At 55.1% G+C, this 23,151-nt stretch overlaps 1 protein-coding gene across 1 annotated transcript in view; it reads left to right on the plus strand.

The window, feature by feature from the left end:
• SLC29A3 (solute carrier family 29 member 3) overlaps positions 1–23,151 on the plus strand; it is a 43,246-nt gene that overhangs the window by 17,314 nt on the left and 2,781 nt on the right. Inside the window, exons 3-5 of the mRNA XM_058696609.1 lie at positions 7,964–8,046; positions 15,302–15,528; positions 18,794–18,956. Coding sequence (XP_058552592.1) covers positions 7,964–8,046; positions 15,302–15,528; positions 18,794–18,956 — 473 coding nt within the window. The remainder of the gene's footprint in view (positions 1–7,963; positions 8,047–15,301; positions 15,529–18,793; positions 18,957–23,151) is intronic.

Consider the following 23,151-nt stretch of genomic DNA (forward strand, 5'->3'; position numbering starts at 1 on the left):
ATTTCCTAGAAGTCAGCTTAGGCCATGGGAAGAAGGTGTGCTCTACAACAGAGGTGGGGGAGGCAGGGAGGCTCATTCCCGAAAATCTCAGCCACTCTGCTTATCCCCTGGCAGGGATTCCAGAGGAGGTGTAAAAAAGGATCGCGGACTGGGGAGGGCCTCCAGGGTATTAAAGAGCAAGATTTACAGTGGCCCCGAGGAACCGGGGCCTGGAGGTGATCCATGAGGCCGAGCCTCGGTGGGCTGATGTGGGAACCGAGTACACAGGTCTGGTGGGGGCGCCTGTCCTTTGAGTGGCTGGGTCTGTCTGGCCAACATCTTTCCGGGTCTTACCTGTCCGATTCTGACCCAACTTTGTTCTGCCCTTGGGCCCCTGGATATCCCATCAGGCCTTGATGGATCCGGGCTCCTGGGTCCCTCACCTCTCTGGGCCCTGAAACTGGCATTGCCCAGCTGCCCCCCCCCCGCCCCTCCGCGCCCCCGTTAGCTTTCCTGGGCCAGTGCCCCCACAGAAACCCAGAGGCAGGAGGCCAGCTGCAGCCCTTGGGGACACCTGCCCTCGGCTCGCTTCGTGGCCGATGCCAGGGTGATGGCGCCTCCCCGCAGCATCCCAGGCCATAGAGCTCGGCCATCCGAAGGCAGCAAGTTTGCAGCAAACTATTCTTGGCTCCAGCCTGCTCGCTGCTGCTAATTTCATGCCCCTGTGATCCAGGTAACGCTTTGCTGCCTCGAGCTGCCACCCCCGGGCCTGAATCGCTTTTTCTCGCCCCGCAGGAGCCAGCTGCCTCTGCTGCCGCGCTCTTGAGGTGGGGGCTGCCCGAAGCTGCCTGGGAGCCGCTGGGCGGCCGGGCACCGAGTTAGTCTGCCGCAGCTCGTGACTAATTTGCTGCACTTATTTCAAAGTGCCCAAATCGCATTCAGGGGAGAAGCAGCTTAACCAGGGCCTGCCAGAGATAAACGGGCTCATTTCGGGGCCTCCCTGCCCAAAGAAACCTCTTTACCTGGACTCGGAGCCCAGAATTAAATTCTTCCAGAAGAGACGCTTAGCACGGAGCCTCTCGGCGTGGCGGAGGAGGGGGGAAGCGTTCCCCGTCGTAAAATGGGCCTCACATCTGGCCAGCTGGCTCCGGTGGGTTTTTAAATTGCGTTTGCAGAGCGGCTCTCCCCTTTTCCTGGGGTTCGCAAACTGGGCCGGAGTGGGGACGGATGAAAATGAGTTTCTCATCTCCATCACGAGCGGATCGAGTGCCCCGCACCCAGGCCAGAGCGGCTCCCCCACGCCTAGCTGGCACCGCGGGGCCAGGCTCCGTGCCCGGTCTGGGTTTGGGACCCCACCTCCCCTCAACCCGGGGCGCGGGGCGCTGCCCGAGTTTGCACAGCCAGGAGAGAAGCTGGAAGCCTGCCCGGCTCTTCCCACCTATTATGTCCTCTGTACCATGGTCCGTGCTCCTCAACGGACCGTGGCCATCCATTTCGGGTGGCTGACAGAAGTGACGGCTCTTCTCTGAAAATGTTTCCTTTTAACTCTGCTCAGAGCCACAGCCGTGTGGAAATGCCCTGGGGAATGGACCGTTGGGGTTTAAGGAGAAGAGAGTGAACCGCAGAGGGGAGAGGAATCAAACCCCGTCGTTTGCTGGCTTGGGCAGGTCACCCGTGTTTAAGGGCTGGGGCAGAGAGCCGATGCCTCCCTGATGGCACCTCAACTTCCACGAGCTGGTCCCTGCTCACTGCTGGGAAGACGCATGGGATGCCCACGCCGGCCACTGGGGCGGCCCGGTGACATGCCTCAATCCCGGGGACGTCTGCGAGGCAGGCGGCCGCAGCTAGAGTGGCGAAATATGCCCCCACCCCACCCCTGCCCTGCCTGCAAGAGGAGATCTGCCACTCGCCAGGTAGGCGCCTCTGTGCAGGTTGATCCCCTCTGTGGGTCTCCGGCTCCGTATCTGTAAAACGGAAGCACATCAGCGCTGCCTTGCTCTTACAGGCTGCATCAAGAGCAAAGGGCCTGGGGTCCGTGCAGGCCACGTGTGAGCGCTTTTGGTCACTTGGCAGTTACCTGGTGCTCCGCAGGGGTTCCGTGTTGCTACTTGGGTTACCTGTCCAGTGCCAAGGATGACTTTTGGTGTTACTGCTGCCAGGGTGCTGAGCCCCCCCTGAGCCCCCAGGTAACTGCAGCCTGCAGGGAGATGGTTGAGGGCAGGGAGTTTAGGTTAGATACACAACAAGAAAGATACTCTTTCTTCCTCAGCTGGGCCTCGCCTCCCATGGGCTAGGCGAATTCAAAATGGTGGCGGATGGGGCCACTCCCTGAGCACCCTGAAAGGGGGGAGGGCGTGGCGTGCCCTGGTTACATTCCTGCCTCTCCCAGCGTGTTTGGATTGAATGGTTTTGTCTCAGTTCAGCAGATTCCTGTCAATGCCCAGGAAGTCCGTTCCAACAAAGGAACTTCGTGAGTGGCGAGGAAGCATCCCTCCATGCCTTTGCACATGCTGTTTCCTCCTCTTGGAGTGCCGTCTTTCCACCAGCAGCCCCTCCTCCCCCATCTGTCTGGCACACGTCCCCCAGTCTTTCAGGCTACAGTCTGAGAGGGCTTCCTGTGGGAAGCCCTCCGGCCCCTCTTTCTGTCCTCCTGCCACATCTCGTGTCCACTGTGCTCGAGCTATAGGATCGTGCCAGGCCACGTGTTCCCAGAGGGCATCAGGCACCCTGTCTTTTCTCTCTTATACACCAAGCCACCAGCACAGTGCGGGGCACACAGGGGTGGCTACATCTTTGGTAAACAAGGGAAGAGGTTGTTAATCTGATCAACAGTGGCCGCCCGGCAGTGCTGAGGGCCGTGGGATTTGCCTCTGGGTCTCCTGATGGCTTGGAGAGGCCTTGTCTTCTCATCACGCCCTGCCCTGCTGCATCCACCCACCTTCCGGCCCTGCCTTCTTGCCGAATCAGTTTTGTGCCTGCAGTAACGTAAGCCCTAGACCGATCTCCTTAGCACTTAGGTTTTCCATGGACTGTATAAACAGGGATGCCGTGGGGCCCCTGGGTGGCTCAGTCAGTTAAGGGTCGGACTTCGGACTTCATGGTTCATGAGTTCGAGCCTCACATTGGGCTCTGTGTTGACAGCTCAGGGCCTGGAGCCTGCTTCGGATTCTGTTTCCCTCTCTCTCTCTGCCCCTCCCCCACTCGTGCTCACTCGCTCTCTCTCCAAAATAAACAAACATTTGAAAAACAAAAAACAAAAACAAGGCTGCCATGTTGCACAACTATGAAGAGCTTCATTTATATCATAGCTTCAGGACTGGTGCCTCCTGTGGGTGTGGAAAGCATAGCCTCCGCTGTCACCCGAGGTGGCCTGGTGCCACTGCCCCAGTGTTCTCCTCATTCCTGCACTCCTGCGTGGCTGGAGCTGGCCGTTGGGGTCTTTGGGTTCACCCTGTTCATGGTCGTGTTCGTCAGTCATGTTGGGGGGGGCACCTGGTGTGATAAATAACAGAGCCTTTTGAGGCAGCTCTTAGGAGCCAGTCCCAAGTGCAGGCGAACTATGGCATGAACCGTCCCCAGCCATCGCATGACGTAAAATTGCCCCATGGGATGGAGATGACAGGTTGCTTTGGAGGGGGCAGGCCTGTTACCAATGTTTTTGAACCAGTATTCAAATGTTTTTGCATTTCCTGGGGTAAAATAGGAGACGGTGGCCCCAACATCCCTTGGAAGAAAACGAGATGAACCCAGGAGGGAAATGCCAGCTGCGAGCCTGCAAAGGGCATCATCCAGGATGGAAAGGAGGGCCTTCACTGGGGGATGCTTCTTAGAAAGGAGCCCAAGGCCACACGTTCCATGCGAATGCCATCTCAGGGTGTGCAGTTCTAGGGAAGCAAGAGTGAGGGAAAAGGGAAGTGAGGCGGAGATGAGAGAGAGAAAACGCAGGCCGCAGCGTTATTGGGCTGGCCACAGCTTTGCGACGAAACACAGCTGGCTGCTCAGGCGCCCAGCACACATCCAGAGAAGCCACGTGGGGCCACCGCATTTTTGAACAGTTGGTCAGGGGAGACGAAAGTCAAGAAGTTTATCTCTTGTCTCCTTTCCATTTCCCGCCTCTCACTGGTCACAGCCTGCCTCGCGGGGCTTCGCCTTCCTCGACTTCGGAGAGTGTCACCTGACCCTTCTCATCGTCACCCGGGGAGCAAGAACCTCTGGGACGCAGCCCCGCCAGGACCCGGGCACAGGGGTCTCTCCTCAGCAGCCGGCTCCTTCTCTGGGGTCAGCAGTGACAGTGGCTTTATGACCGGGAGGTCAGGTAGCGAGGCAGATGTCCAGAGAGCCAGGCAAGGTGAGCAGATCTGGCGGTGGCCCATGAACTGAGTCCTGTTTCTTGGAATCCGTGCACGCCACCCGCAAAAAGGATCCTAATTTCAGAGGATTTGACAAGGACCTCAGCAAGCATAACCTTTGTCCCCCTCGTGGGCAGACATATTGGTCTTCGTGTCTGGCAAGATCATGCTCAGCTGTCCCTGTTTCCGATGAGACGCTGAGTTTAAACTACAAGAAGCTGGCGATATTCAGGAAAACCCCGATAGGAGGACCTCAGCTGTCTAAAGCCCTCTTTAATTAGGAATCTATTGCTGTGTAACGAAATACTACCCACTTTAGTGGCTTAAAATAACGCATTTATTACCCCACGGTATCTGTGGTCCAGGGGGCAGGGCACAGCCCCCGGCTCCGGGTCTCACACGGCCGCCATCAAGGGGGTCACCAGGGTTGTGGTCTCGCTGGAGGCCCGGCTGGAGGAGGATCACTTCCAGGCTTACCTGGATTGTTGGCAGAATGCGATTCCTTGCTGTTGTTGTAGGACTCAGAGCTTCAGTTCCTTGCTGGGTGTTGGCCAGAAGCCTCTCTGAGCAACTGGGGGTCAGTTCTTGCCACATGGGGTTCCCCAGCATGGCCACTTGTGCCCTCTAAGCCATCAAGGGAGAGAAGAAAGGAGTCCAACGAGACAGGTGCTACCATGTCGTGTAACATACCCCCATACACACGATCACAGATGTCGGCCCCTTGCTTGGTTAGAAGCAAGTCACAGGTCCCACCCACACTTAGCAGAGGGGATCACATACAAGGGTGTGAACACAGGAGGCTGGGACTGTGGGGACCATTGGGAGGGTCTGCCCACCACACCTCATTTTGCTAGAACTCTATTCGCAGGCAAAAGCAGCAAGTAAGTAACCCCCCGCCCACATGTTTATATCAGGAACTAAGTTGAAAAAAAAAAAAAAAAACCAGCTCCCTGGGGTATGCTGAGTCAACCCACATAACCATCTGCAGTCCCCAATCTGTACCAGTAGAAAAATGGCCCAGGGTCAAGTCCATTCTACCCCTTCTGTGTGCTCTTTGTGAAGCAGAGAAAAGGAGCTCTGTCAACAGAAAGGGAGTCATAAGCCCTACTCGGGCGTCAATATTTAAAACCCTCTCCAACATTAGAAGGACAATTTTCTGCTTAAATATCAACAAACCAGAACATTCAATTACCTAGAAAATCCCCGTTCCTAAAATGTTCAGGGAACCTGAGCTTGCTGGAAAAAACAAAGACAGAGACTCTGCATCCCATGTGATGGTCGTTTGTGGACTGGCCACGGAGCAAGCAGCCACTGAGTAAAGGGAGCCTCGCCGGGGGCTCGGATTTGGGGCAGGCTTGGCCCCCACCTGCAGCTGTCTCTTCCTCGGGGCCTTTCTCCATGGTTCCCGCCTGCCACCTGCCTGGCCTCACGTAGGCTCAGCCACTGTGTCAAGACGTAATTGACTGAGTGCCTCGGACCAGTCCAGGCTCTACTGAGCCCATCAGGGCAGGAACAATGAGGTAGCACCTCAAAGGAGGAAGGCTATTTCTAAGGCTCATGGTTGATGGACCGCACTAGCTGTGATTATCATTTTAATTGCAAGGCCACCACAACCTGATATTCAGGGTGCAGATTTCAAAGACCGCAAAGCACTCTGCAGGCTTAAAAAGGGACCGTGGAACAATCCGTTGCAGACCAGGAGGAGCTCGTTATGATATCTTTCCTTTTGCACTCCACGCTGCAGTCAGACTCCCCCAGAAAGGACAGATCTGACCCTCTCTTTCAAGGTTTGACTCCGTTCCCACCGCTTCGGGGACCTTTCCCCAAACTGGTACTCGTTCCCATTCTCTCTCGTGATCCGCCTTCCTGGTCCCACTCCCCCATCCGGAACCCCTTATAGAACACACTGCTCCTACCTCTGACTTGGCAAAAAAACCCCACAGAATTCTGACATCTCTCCCTGTGGTGTTTTGAGATGAAAATACCTTCACACTCTATCCTACACTCCCAGTGGGATGCTTCGTTCTTAACGGGCAAGAAGCATGTCTCATTCTCCGTAGTGATCCCTACAGTCGCCACACTTCTTTGCACATTGGCAAGCTTTTGCACACATTGTCCTTTGTGCTTGGCACATTTGCAACTCAAAATATTTCCTCAGTGAAGTCAATCTGGTGAGCTTTCCAGAGTAGAATATTCACAGCTTCTTTTTTATTTTGTAGAGTAAACAATATACTTCATATAAAGCCCTTGTATTTGGCACACAGTAAATGCTTAATACGTGTAATCTATTACCACGGTTCAGAACCCATGATCGTTACCAACCTGGGGTTCGTGGTGGAACATACAACAACCAAGCCAAGATCTGTCAGCCTTTTCTAATTTTTTTTAAGACAGGTATATTGAGAGATACCAGATACACAGTAAAATCTACTCTGATGAGTGGACAGTTCTCTGAGTTTCGAAAAACGCTTACTGTTGGGGTGCCTAAGTGGCTCAGTCAGTTAAGTGTCTGACTCGTGATCTCGGCTCAGGTTGTGATCTCATAGTTCATGAGTTTAAGCCCCGAGTCAGGTTCTGTCTGACAGCGTGGAGCCTGCTTGGAGTTCTCTCTACCTCCCTCTCTCTGCCCCTACCCCACTAGTGCTCATTCTCGCTCTCCCTCTCTCTCAAAATAAATAAATAAACTTAAAAAAATTAAACACACACACACACACAGTTGCCCTACAGCTTTCATAATCAGGATTTCTTTGTCGTGTGGTCTCATGTACACTTCGTCTAGAATAACCCAGAACTGCTTCTAGAAAAATGCCCTTTGTCCTCATCTTGGCCAGTCTAGGAGCCATTTTCCAAAATGGCTTTGACCTTGGGTAACAGCTCTATTGAGGAAGCAAATCCAGAGTTGGAACAAAGTTTCCCTACAGGGATCAGTCTTGGTGTATGTCTTTTTTTTTAAAAAAAAAAACTAACTTTTTAATGTTTATTTATTTTGAGAGAGACAGACAGAGAGTGTGCTTAACAAGGAGCCCGATGCAGGGCTCGATCCCACGACTGTGAGATGATGACCTGAACCTAAGTCAAGAGTCCAACGCTTAACCGACTGAGCCACCCAGGGACCCCAGGGTTGGTGTATTTCTCAGAGGCCTCACTTGGTTGCAGGAACATGAGAATGTGGCTGGGTCACAACACGCATTTGGATAACTGAAATTTGGCAGTGGGCAAAGAAGGTCGGTGGGGCACAGTCTTTCTGTGTATACGTGCTCACAATTGAGTCCTGTCCCCATTGCCTCCCCTGTGGATGGACACGTAGAATAGGTGGGAGTGTAAAAAAAAAAAAAGAATAGGTGGGAGTATGGGCTGCAGAGCATTGGGGGGCCTGAGGGCAGGGACAATGTCTTATCCTAACTTGTGTCCCCAGCACTTAGCACAGCTTATGTTGGTGTCTGTCGTGTGACCAAGTAAGTGGTCCTGGGTCGTAAAGAGGCGGGCCCATGCCGTCTTGGGCTAGACTTATCCATCAGTCGTATCTGAAGACAGTGGGGAGAAGCCCCCCAGGAGGGCCCTGGCACCGCTCTCGAGTGGGGCCCTCCTGTCCCTCCCAGGTGACATCAGCAGCCTCCTCACTTCTGTGCTTGCAGAACTACTTTGAGAGCTACCTGACCGTTGCCTCCACCGTTTCCTCCGTGCTGTGCCTCATGGCGAACTTCCTGCTCGTCAACAGGTAGGCCACTTCCTTTCTCTGCCAGCCCCCGACCCTCACCTCCTTGCGTCTCCACTTGCCTTCCGTTCACAGCGGCTGGTTTTCTGCCGGCTTCAAGGGCAGCAGCCTAAGTAGGAGGCAGGCAGCCCACACTCCTCCATAACGATGGAGAAGTCAGATCCGTGACCTCCCGATGGGATGCCCAGCTGGGGAGCTGGTCTCTCACTTCCCAGCCACACGCCGTGGCATGGTGTCAGCAGCCGGCAGGAGGCATGTGGGGACGTGGGTCTTCCTCCTTTCCCTCTCATGGGAGCCTGTCAACAGCTACCTGGGCCGCAGACTTAGCAACCAAAGGACAGCATGTAGATGGCATTGGGGGGTTGGGGGGGGGGCTGGGGAACAAGGGAGGCTGGTTTCCCAAGCATTTCTGAGAGCCGTGGGAAGTTGAGAGGCTGGCACCCCCCAATCCTGGCTCTCGCTCCGGGGGAATGGGTCACCGGCTCACGTGTTGACCACTCGCAGAGGGTCAGTGGGGAACGTCTCACACTGTGTTAGAGTGGGGGCCGGAGAGAGAGCTGTGGAGGAAGGACTGATTTAGGAAGTAGCCAGGCAAGTTAGCATGGCCCTTAGTCCCACTGGGGGACTATTGCCATCCACTGTCATTTAGGTTCACAAGAGCAACAGCCCTAGCTACTCTGCCTACGTTGCCCCTGAGTTACCACCAGAGACCTGGGCTTCTCTGGGCACAGCCTACTGAAACCTTAGCTCACCGATGGCCAATCAGTTTCACTCAGTGCAGCCACATTTATCGTGACTGCCTGGATCTCGGGTGGAACAGGACCCTGAGGCAGGTCCGGCCGCAGGGAGTGTGCTGCGATTGATTGGTGATGTCTGCTCCGCGCATGGGAGGAGAGAGGGCAGCACCTGTACCTCACGTGTGCTAAGCCTGGATAGACCAGTCTCTCCAAACATAAGCTATGGGGCTGTTCCAATCCCCTGTCATTGCGCTAAAATGCCCCCGAAGCACCGTGATTTAAGACCGTAACCGTGGTTAGTATCGCTCAGGATCTGGGAGTCATCAGGCTCAGTTGGGAGCTCTGGCTTTGTGTTTCTCATGTGGTTGCAGACAGCTGGGCTGGAGCCGCTGGGCCTTCACCGGCCCCTGTCTCCTTCTCCTCTCCCCTCCCCTCCCCTCCCCGTGGTCTCTTGCAAGTTGGCCTCAGGCAGGAGGATTTTTCATGGTGTGGCTAAAGAGCAGGTGCTCCAAGAGATCAAGGCAGAAGCTACAAGGTCTCTGTAGCCACATGGTGGCACTGACATTGGACTCAGCCGGTCAAGGCACTCACCAAGCCCACTTGGTTTCAAGGGGACACAGACCCGCCTGTCAAGAGAAGGAAAGTGAAAGGATTTGCACCCATTTTACAACCAAGGTGCAGGCTGTAAGAGCGAGAAGCAGAATGGGGTCCAGATGGCCTGAGGGCTTTGCAACCCCAATCATAAACCAGCTGACCCTTAACCTGCCTCCTTGTGCCTCCCCCTGGTGCACAGGGCTACCCTCAGTGTCCTCAAAGGTGGGGTGCCGCCTCCAGAGGACCCCCCCCCCCCCGCTTCCAGGAGGAGGCAGAGGAATGGAGCTCAGAGCAGGGCCACGTGTCCCCTCAGCATTGCCAGCCCCTGGAGGGAAGAGCTGTGTCCTTGGCAGAGGCTCACAGGAGGGAAAGCAGGAAGAAAGGAAGGGGACACAAAGGGAGGAGGAGGATGATGAGGGGGTGACAGCCATGGTGGAGAGCCCCTGGGTCTCTCACTACCCCCTCCTTTTCAGGACTCTCATGATCCTCTCTGTCCACTCGCCTGGCTGGCCCTAGGGATGCAGTTTTGTCCAGCAGGGATAGCCCAGGCTCGTACAAGTGACAGATCTGGAGTCATTGTCTGAACTATAACAAACGGTTGACACCTGGTGACACACAGCGACCCGGGAGGGAGGCCATGACATTAGCCACTTTTCAGGTGAAAGTCAAGAGGTGTACCCAAGACCACAGGACCAGAAAGGGATGGCCCAATCTGGCATCGTACCTGGGAGTGCCTCCTCTGGTCGTGAGGTCTAGCAGGCCAGAAGCCAGGCCAGGACAGGGGTCAGCAGTGGTGTCAGGGGCCAGCAGTGACAGGGATCTAGGAGAGTAATCTCTAATAAGAGGAGTTAGCACTTATTATTTTTTTTTAACTTATATTCAACTTTGAGAGACAGAGACAGAGTGCAAGCAGGGAGAGGCAGAGAGAGAGGGAGACGCAGAATCCGAAGCGGGCTCCAGGCTCTGAGCTGTCAGCACAGAGCCCGACGTGCGGCTCGAACCCACAAACTGTGAGATCGTGACCTGAGCCGAAGTCAGATGCTCAACCGACTGAGTCGCCCAGGCGCCCCGAGCATTATCTCCTTTAATCCTTACAACAGTCCAAGAGCTGGAAACTTGTTACCTTGTTTTATAGATGGGAAGCAGGCTCACGGAGGTCACATGGCCATTAGCAGGGTGAAGCCAGATGAGAACTGGAACCCTTCTCGCCCTGCACCTGTACCTGGAACCCCTGGACCACTTGCCTCCTAGTTTGCCAGCCCCTCCCTACAGCCAGAGATGCATCACAGACCCGGAAGGAAGGAGGTGGTGAAGGTCTAGGTCTGTCTGTAGCGGGGACGGTGGATGGCCAAGGCAGCCACCCTCCCGAGGTCAGGCAGGGAGCTGGCTCTGAAGGCTTGACGTTACAGGGCACCCTCCAGAAGGTCCAGCCCGCCCCAGGACCTGCCCTTGCCCCTCTCCTGCCTCCAGCAGAAGGGCGAGGGCAGTGTGGGGAATGCTCGCAGGCCTCCATCTGTTTCTGGGTTGTGGGAAGATGGTTTGGGGCTAAGCTGTTTTTTATTTAATGTGCGAGATTGAAATGTCTCCTTTTTTCCCCTCCTGGAGAACCCTGGCTTTCTCTGACTGGCTCATCCATAATCTCCAAGTGTTTTATTATGTTAAATCTGCAGCATCATAAATACTTATGAGGAGGATTTACATTTGAGAGACTTATGAAGAAATCAGTCCCCTGGGGTGCTGAGCCCTCATGAGCAAGGGGGTGGGGAGCTGGCAGCCCTCTCAAAGAATCTCATATTAACGTGGCCTGCCCCAGGGTCCCGGGGCTGAAGCAGTCGTCTTGGCTATCCCCCGTCCGAGAGCAGAACCACGGACTCCGGGGCAACATTTGCCTGGACTTTCCCCACAATCCTAACGGCATCGCCGTCCCCGAAGTGGAACAAGCAGAGTGAAGCCAGCCTGTCCCACCCCCTTGGTGCCTGTGGGGCGGGCTTCTTGCCATAAAGCTTTATGGGCATGGAAAATAGCCCCAGGCAAGATCCCTGAGGTCCTGGGGCCCAGGGATCAGGGATCGGGAGGAGAAAGGGTCCTGCGGCAGGTAATTCGCAGGTAAGGAGGAAGCCTGTGCAGGTGAGGGGCCTGTGGGGGCAGCAGAGCGGAGCAGGAACTGCAGTGCTCTTGTCCTGCATTCGGCATTTACCTCCTCGTCTCCCACTCTTCCCTCGGCTGCCCGCCCCCGGGGGTGCTGGGTGAGAAGCCCCCCAGCTCTCTCCGAAGCAACCTTCCCGTTGGGGCAACTAATTACTGTGCTGTGGCAGGCCCCAGAAGCTTCCGTGATGCCGTCAGCATTCCTGGGGTGGACTTCGCCTTAGGCCTGGTCTGGGAGGAGGTGGTTAGAGGCAGAGGCCGCTCTCCGAGGCTGGCTTCAAGGGCTGCAAGTGCTCCCAGGGGTCTCCCTGCTATGCTGAGGGGGCCAAGAAGCAGAGAGTGACCGGGGGTTAGGCCCAGCGTGAGAGCCTCCCTGCACTGCCCGTAGCCCTTGCCTGCCTGCGCATTCACGAGATGCTCACCGGTGCCTCCCGGGCCCTGTGCCCACCCTGGGCCAGTGGGAGAACAAGACGGGCCACTGTCCTCCTCACGTCTCCCAGGCTGTCCTGGGCCTTCTTCTTGCCCCAAGGATCGTGTCAAAGCTTTTTGGCATCGGTCCCCAGCCTCTCTCTCCACTTGATTTCCTTAACATTTATAACCGTAAACTGGAACATTGTGTTGAACCAGGCTGTGTGCCCTTGCTAGCTCTTAACTTTGGGGTGTTGGGGCAGTTCCAGTTGCTGGGAGCGGGTAGGGGGCACGGTGTGACAAGGTCGGATGTGTGGAACTACCCCAAGCATCAGAGGTAAGGCCTGACCACAGCCTCCAGGGCACCTGGTGTGCACTTACACCCAATACTCTGGGCCCCCAGGGGCCCAAGCGCCCCATCTGCTGCCCATCAGCTCCTGCCCAGGGTGAGGCCCCTGCAGACCCTTGGAAGATGCATCCTGGTGTGGGGTTCCCCAGGAGCAGCCCCTGGAACAGGGATTTAAGTGAGAGTAGTTTACTTGGGAAGTAAAGGTAGAAGAATGGAGAAAAGGGATAGAAGGAGAAGGCTGCTAACACAGGATGCCTATCAAACCAGCTCCCATAGAGAGTGACCCAGCTGGACCCGGGGACTCTGGGAGCCAGTGTGGAGCACACACCTGACGGGGAGGGAGCTGGGGTGTTTATCCACCCACTTCCCCATCATTGGTTGAAAGCTGCTCTTGGGGCGTGTTAATTACCTGTCACTTGCAGCCTGCTTCCTGGTAGAGGCAAGGCATAGGGGTGGAACATCTAACCATGCTGCTCCCCAGCTAGCAACGCTGAGGTGCCTCTTGGTGCTAGTTGGCATTCTTGGTAATAAACAGTAGTGACCCGAAAAGGGATCACATTGTCCGATCAAGGAGATTGCGTACGTCCCCAGGGCTCTCCTTCTCTTGCACCGTCCCTGGGCTCTGTGTGTGTGTCTGCCTGGCTTCATCCCAAATGTGATCTCTCTCTGTGCAGCCGGCCAGGTGGCAACCAGCAGCCCCCAACACGGTCATGGCAGAGAGTGAACTTCTCTCCACCTTTCGGTCCTGGGGAGGACTGGCTGACCCTGCCTGGCGCACGCGCCAATCCGTAACCCAGTGCAGCGACCGGTGGCATGGGACGCTCCAGTCACCCCAGACCCACTCATCACATGGGTGATCATCATTTGTGGCTGGGTCAGTGTGGACAATGTGGCGGGCCACCTCTCCAGAACAACTTGGCACACAAGGAAGAGGGTTCTTCTTTTTTTTTAATGTTTATTTATTTTTGCGAGAGACAGAGACAGAGTGTGAGCGGGGGAGGGGCAGAGAGAAAGGGAGACAGAATCCGGAACAGGCTCCAGGCTCCGAGCTGTCAGCACAGAGCCCGACGCGGGGCTCGAACTCACAGACCGCGAGATCATGACCTGAGCCGAAGTCGGACGCTCAACCGACTGAGCCACCCAGGCGCCCCAGGAAGAGTGTTCTTTGGGTAAAGGGATGCTGGCAGACAAAGCCTGCACTCCAACTCTATACCCTACTCTGGAGATCAAGTCTTGGCACTTAGCAGGGAGGCAAGACCCTCCAGGATAGGGCTCTGCTTCTCTCCAGCCTCTGCCCCCAGTCTCACCTGCACCCAGAGGCCACTTCAGTTCCCTGAACGTGCCATGCTCTCTCTCTCACAAGACGTGTGTGCTCACAGCCCGACACACCTTATACTCCAGCTTAGCACCTGCCAAAAGACTGTGTGACACCCAGGGTGGGTTTGGTGCCCCCTTGGAGGACGTGCCCAGGATGCCCTGTGGCCCTCCCGATGGAGCACTGTCCCTTGTCTGTCCTTTGTCTGTCCCACACAGCACAGTGCTTGACACACAGTAGTTGCCCAACACACATTTGTGGAATGAACACACCAGAGAGAAGGTGTGTTAACAGAGCTTTAGCAGACCCGGGTCCTCATCCTCGCTCCCCACGGACTCACGCCGTGACCTTGAACTGCCTGTTCGCTTTCTCAGGCTCCCCTCTGCCCCTTACAAAGCAGAGGCAGCACCTGCTCTCCCTCCAGCGAGGATCAGAACGAGGATCAGAAAAAAACTCAAGTTAGCCTGGGGCTGCAAAAGCACTTTGAAAAATCCTTGCTTCTCGTGCTCATCATTTCACACCTATTTATGTACATATATGTGTATTTTTTTTTCTTTTTACCTTTCAGGTCTTTCTTTTTTATTAAAAAAAAAAAATACCCATGTATAACTAATCTGGCTTTTCTCCCAGCCCTCACCCACTGGTTAGCGGGAAAATTAAGCAAACATCCAATCCGGCTTAAAGCTTAGTCTAATCTGATGATTGAAACAGCCCCTTTAGATGATATACTCCCTGGAATAAAAATGTGCAGTTTCTTAGAGAGCCAGCCTTCTCTGCTTCTCCCTTCAGGGCAGTGTCTGGGCAGATGGGGGCTGGGAGGAGTGTATACCCTACTCAGTTGGGGGTCCGCCCTGGGTGCAGTAGCCTGGCATCAGTGGCTGCCCGTGACAACTGAGACCATCCCAGGAGAATCCTTCAGTTCTGGACCACCCGTATTTCCTTCCTTCCGGGGACGTGGTAGAATGTGTCATTCTGAGAGCACAGACTAGAGCCAGACCTCCTGGGGTCTCAGCCCAGTGACGTGGAGCAAGTTCTTCAGCGTCTCTGACCTCAGTTTCCTTCCCTGTCTGTGCAGGAGAGGAGAGAGAGCCTGTCTTATGGGGCTGGTGTGATTCAGCAAGCCAGCACATAGAAAACATTTCGAAGAGTACTTAGCACAAATTAAGTACTCGCTGGGTGATTGCTGTATGAGGATGATGATTTTCTGCCCTTCCCCCCCTCCCCCCGCTGCTAAGTTTTGGGAGAGGGAAGCCCAGAGGGTGGTTGCTCCGTGGAAACATTAGACAGAGCCGGTGAGGGCTCAGCCCTGTGGTGGGGGAGCGGGGACTTGCCTCGAGAGCCCCCATGTCCTCCTGTCCTTGGACCTCACAGCGAGATGAAAAGAAGCAAGATGAAAAGGAGCATTTTCCCTGAGCTGATACTTCCCCTTGAACTCTGCACCCTCCCCTCTGCAGAGCCTCCCTTCGGGTGGATCCATTCTCCTCCCTGCTATGCAGACGCAAAAGCCAAAACCAGAGCAATGGAGTCACTGACCCAAGGCCACAAGCCCGTGAGCCAGAAAGGCAGGATTCAGGCCCAGGCCTCCAGGCTGCAGAGTGGGCCGTCCCAGCCACTGAGCTCACCTGCTTCCCTTGAGAACCTTCGCCAGCCCTGGTCTGGCGTGGGAGGCCCCGAGGGGATCTCTAACCGCTTCTGGCATCCCCACTCCAGGGTTCCGATTCGTGTCCGTGTGCTGGCCTCATTGACCGTCATGCTGGCCATCTTCTTGCTGATGACCGCACTAGTGAAGGTGGACACCTCGTCCTGGACCAGTGGCTTCTTTGCTGTCACCATTGTCTGCATGGCAATCCTCAGCGGCACGTCCACCATCTTCAGTAGCAGTGTCTTCGGCATGACTGGCTCCTTCCCCATGAGGAATTCCCAGGCGCTGATATCGGGTGAGAGCTGGGCTCCAGGCAGCCGACGAGGTCGGGCCCCCTGGGAGTCACGCGGGGGGCGGGGGGGGGCGGGGGGAAGAGGCAGAGGGGAGCATGCAGTGGTCCTTCCAGAAAAGGAAACGACTGTTAGCTGTGTGTCCACTATCTGTTATTGGGTAACAAAGCACCCCAAAACTTAGTGGCTTCAAACACTAACGGGCATTTCTTTGGCCCACACATCTGTGATCTGGGCAGGAGTCGGCGGGGACGGCGGTGGGCTTCCCCGAGGCATGGTGCCTGGGTCTCTAGAGTGAGCATCCCCGGAGACCGAGGCAGAAGCATCATTTCCTTTCATGACTTAGACGAGGAAGCCATTTAGGGCCACATCTACCGTAGCCACGAGCCCACCTGGATTTGAGGGGAGAGGACACAGACCCACGTGTGACAGCGGGACAACATGAAAACCATCCTGTAAGAAGAGCAGGTGGGAGGGAAGCCAGTTGCAGCCAATTTTGGCAAGAATGTGTGCCTACCAAGCGCCATCTCCTGGGACCGCATCCCTTTCTCCCCTTCCTCCCTGTCCCTGTGCCTTCTGTCCCCTTCCGTCTTTCCTCTTCCTTCCTCTTAGCTCCTCCCCCTTTTCTTCCTTTCTCATTTTATAGAAGACCTATGTGCCAGGGATTCACAGATGAACAAGACCCAGCCTCTCAGCAGCCGGTAGCCTGCCTAGCAAATAAACACCTCCATTAACCTTGAACTCTGGCATCCTTTGGGGACGCAGCTGTGTGACTTGGGCCAACCCCTCTGGCTGAACTTTGATGCTGATCCTAAGCCTGGTGTCCAGGCCTCGGCAGCTCTGCTCCCTCGCTCAGATGTCCCAACAAGATAAAAAGAGGTGGGTCAGTAAGAATCTGTGCTTTTGCAGAAGACACCATCCCTTAAGGCAGAACCAGGGGCCCAGCTGCCCTGTTCGGTGTCTGGGCACGTCCCTGTTGTGTGAGGGAATGCCGTAAGCATTTGCCCACCTGAGAAGAATTTCACGAAGAATCTGCTCTGTGTCCACTAATTAATCATGCCAGGCTGTACGTGGCAGGGATGACAAATACCTTGCACAAGTGTGCCCATGCCAGTGCCAGACATCACTAATAGATCCGCACCTTTCCTCCTGAGCCTCTGAGCCCTTCTCAACTCACCCACTAGAGATGTTCGTATCACCAGATCGGAGTTCAGATGTGAGCTCAAGTCTGTTTGCTATTTTCGCCATCAGATTAGGCTTTTGGCTGTATCCCGGGAAATCCTGGGGCCTAAAGGAAAATAAAGGGGACCCGTTGCCAGGTTTCTTTCTTTCTTGCTTTCTTGCTTTCTTGCTTTCTTTCTTTTAATGTTTATTTATTTATTTTTGAAAGAGAGAGAGAAAGAGAGCACAAGCCAGGGAGGGGTCAGAGAGAGAGAGAGAGACACAGAATCTGCAGCAGGCTCCAGGCTCCGAGCTGACAGCACAGAGCCCTACACAGGGCTGGAACTCAGGAACCACGAGATCATGACCTGAGCTGAGCCAAAGTCGGATGCCACCCAGGAGTCCCTATTCTAAGTTTCTGGAATACAATCGATAAGCCCCTCGCAGTGCTTCAAGAAGGACCCGCCTAGCCTGAGGGAAATGGCCCTGATCGTTGGATGTAATCTCTTCTGTCACCAGAGTCTCCGAAAGGAGTCCTTGTCCCCTCCTCTCCCTCCATCCTGCAAGGGGCCTTTCAGGTACAGCTGGCCACCTGTGAATCTTCTAGAAAAGGGGACTCTCCTATGAATTTTTCAGAAAGCCCGTTTTTGAAAAAGTGGAGAATTCTGGTACACAGGCTTCAGTATTAATTACCCTGGGCCCTAAGCCAGTATCATCACTCTGTGGCGCCCCCATCGGGTGTCCCTCCCCCTGGAAAATCGGAGGTGGCCCCGTCTCCCAGAGACCCCACCCCCCCACCCCACCGGCCCCCATCGCTTTTCGTCCAGAGGAGCCCATCTGTGAATTCTGTGTGTGTTGGCATCTGAGGAACAATTCATTTGTTTTGGACTGGTGTTTTTTTTAAACCCCTCATTTGCATGTATTTCCATAACTGATGAGATAAAAGGAGGGAGTCATGAAAGATGAGCTCCCCGAGGCCTGGTTTGTTGTTGATGATAATATTGTAAATTCCCTACAAGTTGGGGAGAGAGAGGGAAATCAATAGGCAGTGATGTTAAGATCTCTTCCTCAGGGCAGCCGGGAAGTGTCTTACTGAAGTTTAGCTCCATTTCTTACAAAACACCCAGGTGGGGATTACAGCTTCTCGGAACTTGGCTCCCTCTTGGCAAGGGGTTTACCCTGTTGTTGCCGCTTTGATGTAGGAGGGACAGAAATAGCCAAACGCTTAACTGGGAATCGGAGAGGCTTGATAGGGCGTTTCTGTGTGCCAGGCACCCTTCTGAATGCTTTATGTGTAGTAACCGTTTTTATCTTCACCGCAGCCCTTTGAGGTGGGTATGAGTAGCATCCCCATTTTACAGATGAGGAAATGGAGGCACAGAGAGGTTCAGTGACTTACTGGAGGCCACGCCGCCAGAAGCGGGAGAACCGGTATTGGGCTCAGGTGTTCCGGTTCCAGAGTCTGAGCTCTTCATGACTGTGCTAGCTTTCATTTCTTTGCCATCCTTTTAAATCCCAGTCTCTGGCCCACCCAGGCTAAGAAGGCTCACCCTGAGGCTAGGGAGAAAGGGTCGTCCATCAGGGCAATGGGCTGTTCCCTGCAGAGCCGCAGAGGTGTCGGGCGGAGTGTGGGCGAGGCCCTACACTGTCCCTCTTCACTCCTGCTCTGTGCAACAGTGGGCAGAAAAGTGCCCCCTGATCAGAGCTGTGTGGCAATGACAGAGCAGCCCGTGCCCACGCCGACCGGCTTGCTGTTTGCGTTTTGCACGAAGCACCTTCCTGCCTCCTTGAGAATCCGTATCCCAATCCCCTGTTGTGGGCAGACTCATCCATTCAGCCAGGCAGTGCAACATACCCACCAGGCCTCCCGTGATGGATAGGACGAGTATTAGCCCCATTTTACAGACTGACAAGCCATCTGCCCCGGAGCCTGACCCCCCACACGGTCATAGGGTGGGTGCTCAGGCCGCGCTCGGATCCTGGGAGAGGCCGCAGCCGGCTCTCAGCAGGGGGAGTTTTTTATCTTGGTTCCTTTAAGCCTGAGCAGAGAGGGGGCAGGCCCGGGACCGGGAGGGTGAACCCATCCTGACCTTCTGGTGCTCTCTGCAGGAGGAGCCATGGGGGGCACCATCAGTGCCGTGGCCCTGCTGGTGGACCTGGCCGCGTCCAGCGAGGTGACAGACAGCACTCTGGCCTTCTTCCTGACCGCGGATGTGTTCCTGGGGCTGTGCATGGGGCTCTGCCTGCTGCTGCCGCGGCTGGACTACGCCAGGTGAGGCCCGCCTGGGCCCGCGCCTTCCTCTCGGGCCCGGCTTCTGACTTTCAGTGATGCGCTCGCGGTCTTCCGCCCTCCGAGTGGGTGTCCGCTTTGTTTTCTCTTCCTGCCCGCCGCCCCGCTGGGGTGGGAACCCCCACCCCCCGAGGGCAGAGACAGTGTGGGTTTCGCGCGGTGCCGCACCCCGGAGCCCCGAGCTCTCCCCGGCTCGTACTTGCCCCATCCATCGGCCGGGCCAGTGGATCCGGGCGGTGGCCTTTGCGCTGCCCCCTGCCTCCCGGCCCGGCCGGGGTCTGCCACGTTTCAGACGGGGATGCCAGGTGGTGGGAGTGGGACCGAGGGGAGATCACGATGAAAACCAGATCCGTTCGCCCAGCGCCCGCGCTGGCTTCTGCCCTGTGCTGGGCCTGGCCTGACGGGCCACCTCTCATCCGGGGCTCATGCACCTGTTCCTCGTAGGGTGCGGCACTACACTTTATCACGACCGTCCCCATTCACACACGAGAAACCTGGCTCCCAGGGGCTGAATTTCTTGCCCGAGGCCCACAGCTGGCCAGCAGCAGAAGCAGGACTCAACCCCGACTCCAAACCTGCGTTCTATCCTCTGTCTTCCCAGGCCTCTCTCCACCCTGCGGCACCTCTCTCCCTACTTCCGTCCTTCTCACGCTTTCTCTCTCTCTTTCCCCCTTTTTGTTTTCTTTCTCAAGTCCCAACTTAATTTATTTGTTTGTTTGTTTAGTTAAGAGAGGGAAAGCGTACTCACAAGTGAGAGAAGGGGGATAGAGTGGGGGGGGGGGGAGAGAATCACAAGCAAGCTCCACAGTCGGTGTAGAGCCTGACACGGGGCTCGATCCCACCACCTTGGGATCATGACCTGAGCCCAGATCAAGAGTCAGATGCTCAACCGACTGAGCCACCCAGGCGTCCGTCCTCCTCTTTCTTTCTTGCTTCCTGCTGTTCTTTTAAAAACAACCCTTAACTCGGCTTTTTTTCTCAGCTTTTATGCTTTTCAAGGCCTCTTCATGTAGGAGATGGCAGGAATTGTCTAGCCCATTCTCTAGGTGAAGAAACCGAGGCAGCGAAGGCTGGGGGAGCAGCCGGTGGCCCCACGGTGTGGGAACTGGCAGAGCCCTTCCACAGGACCCCATTTCCACAGGACCCCATTTCCACAGGACCCCATTTGGTGTGGTGGCACTGAGCTAAGCGGTTTACACGCGTTTCTTTTCTTCATTCATCGTGTGCGACAACTGTGTGCTGTTGTGACTGCCCTCCCCCATTTTACAGATGAGTAAACTGAGGCTTTGGCAAGTTAACAGAGATGCCCGGGTTGCCCACCTGGTGGGTCACAGGCTGGGATTTGAACCCAGATTTGTTTCCACAGCTGCGCCCTTTGCTCCACATCATGCCGCATTCCCGGCTTGTGACTGCGAGGGTCTTTGGTCATCAAGCCTTCCTCCTGTCCCGCCGAGAAAGTCTCCTCGGTGACCCCCAGGGCCCCCTGCCTTCACCAGAGTCTGCCGAGGCACATGTTTCTTTCTCCAGTTGGAGGACCGGTGTCACTTCAGCAGGGCTCAGTGGCCTCCTGGGGATGGACGGGGACCGAGCACCCTCAAGCTGGGTGTCCCAGGTGGCCACGGACCCGTGAGCCTACCCACCCCCTCCGCAGCACCTTCAGGGCCCTTCATCAGAAGTTGCCTAGTTGTGCTGCACGGCACCGTCCCTGTGATCCCTGAGGTCTGGCTGTTCACTGTCCCCAACACCACACACCCTGCCTGATACCTCATTGCTGCCGCTGAATTTACCTTCGAGTCACAGAGTGGACAGAAGGCAGGAGCCTCCCAGGGCCCCTGCTCTTTGCCTGTGTCCTGTTTCACGGTGCTTCGCCTGGGTCTGTTTCCAGTGCGGTGGCCAGGCTTCCCCGTTTGCCCGGGACGGAAGGGGTTCCCACGATGAGGGGCTTTCGGTGCTAAAACCAGGGCAGTCTCAGCAGAGACAGTGGGTCACCCTCGTTTCCAGTCTCACGTGGGCAGGCCAAAATCCTTTCCAGCTGAGCCTGTGAGACAGGGAACGCCCAAGGGCTACGCCGCCGCGTGGAAGCTTCTCTTTCTTTGCTGACTGAAACTTTGGTCAAGACTTCTGGGTTGACAGAAGCGCATCTGAGGACGGGGCTTTGGAGACACCGGTGCTCCCGGAGCTGCTCAGACTAACTCGTAGTTAAAAGGGAGCCCACGGGTGCTGCCCCAGGAGGAACGGAGCCGCAGGGCCGTGTGGGAGACTGCTGGCTGGGGGAGGGGGCACATGAGACAGATCTGAAAGAACTTAATGAGGAAGGGCTTTGGCCAGGGGAACTTGGCGTGGAGCTTCCCCAGAGCGGACTTAAGGCTGGGACCTGCTGCTGAGTAGAGGGGGAAGTCAGAAAACTCCTTTCCCTAAATAGTGGTTGTGAAACAAGACAGAGTTCAAGGCCGCAGTGCCCAGCTCAGCACCGCATGGAAATGTGACTCGGAGGAGGAACCGTCCCGCCAACTCGCTTGTCATCTGTAGGCACTTAGGATGGGTGGACCCGCAGGACGCTCGGAAGCTCATGGCTGCAGCGCTCCTCCATGCTACGGACGAGGAAACTGAGCCCAGAGAGGTTGAGTGACTCGGGCAAGGTCACACAGCAAGATAGCAAGGCCAGGTGACCCAAGCCTTTTCTACTCTGGTCAGAGGAGCAGAAATCGAAAATATTGATAATATTCAGTGTTGAGGATATGGGCGGGAAAGACACCTGTATAGGCTTATTAGTTACAATTGTGTTTTGAAGGGTCACTCTGTGCCTGGGGATTTAGCTGGAAACAGGCAAACAGGGTCCTTGCCCCAGGGAGCTGTCTTCTATTGGAGGAGCCAGATGATAAAACCAGTAAACTCATCTAATGATTACAAATCGTGGTCAGTTTTTTCAAAGACACAGACTATCGCGCGTACGATTTAAAGGGGCAGGTTACTGTCGATAGGGCGGGGAGTGGGACAGCACAGAGATAAATTGTTCCTATCTGTTTGCCGAGCAGTTTCCTGATATCTTATCAAAAAATGTTAAAAGTCCAAACCTTTTGATCCAGAAGGTCGTCTTGTAAAAATCTGTTCTCCTGAAATACGAGCATACATGCACAGGGTGTCTGTATAGGATTATTCATCGCACTGGTATTTGCAGTAGAGAGAATTTGGAGCTAACCTAAATGTCCACCAGAAGGGGAGCAGTTACATTGTATGTTTATACAACGAATTACTGTGAGCTACACAACAGAGAGGCATCGAGTCACATCGAGCCACGCGTCTTCATGGTAAAGACAAACCACCAGATCTTGTCCTTAACGCAACTATGTGCACGCATTTAGGTGTTGCGGTTATGTGCGTATTCGGGCAGTCATATGATGTATTTATATACATGACCTATAAAATTTACTTCGGAATGTTCCTGTTGCAGAAACTTTTGCAACGTGTATAGCTTGATCCCACTTTCCTTCGCTTCAAAGAAATGGAACGAGGGGGGCGCCTCGGTGGCTCTGTCGGTTAAGCGTCTGACTTCAGCCCAGGTCATGATCTCATAGTCCGTGAGTTCGAGTCCCGCGTCGGGCTCCGTGCTGACAGCTCAGAGCCTGGAGGCTGCTTCAGATTCTGTGTCTCCCTTGCTCTCTGCCCCTCCCCTGCTCACACTCTATCTCTCTGTCAAAAATAAATGAACATAAAAAAAAAAAAAAAGAAATGGAACTAGGAACTAGGTGTGTGTCAGGGAGGGGGGTGTCGGCACCCCCATGGAACAACAATAGACACCAGGCTTTTAACTGTCGGTGCCTCTAAGGAAAGAGACCCAGGGTGGAAGTTCTCATCCTACTCTTGTCATTTTTCTTCTGTGTTATTTGGTTTCATTGCAAGAAGCATGTGTGATTTTTATAAGTCTAAAAAATTTTTTTTCATTGTTTTTAAAATTTTTTTTAAATGTTTTTTTTGAGAGACAGAGTACGAGCGGGGGAGGGGCAGGGAGAGAGGGAGGCTGAATCCACGAAGCAGGCTCCAGGCTCCAAGCTGTCAGCACAGAGCCCTTCGTGGAGCTCGAACCCGTGAACCACGAGATCATGACCTGAGCTGAAGTCGGACGCTTAAGTGGCTGAGCCACCCGGGCTCCCCTTAAAATATTTTTAATGTTTCTTTA

Source organism: Neofelis nebulosa, chromosome 13, assembly GCF_028018385.1.
Source record: "Neofelis nebulosa isolate mNeoNeb1 chromosome 13, mNeoNeb1.pri, whole genome shotgun sequence".
Taxonomy (NCBI): domain Eukaryota; kingdom Metazoa; phylum Chordata; class Mammalia; order Carnivora; family Felidae; genus Neofelis; species Neofelis nebulosa.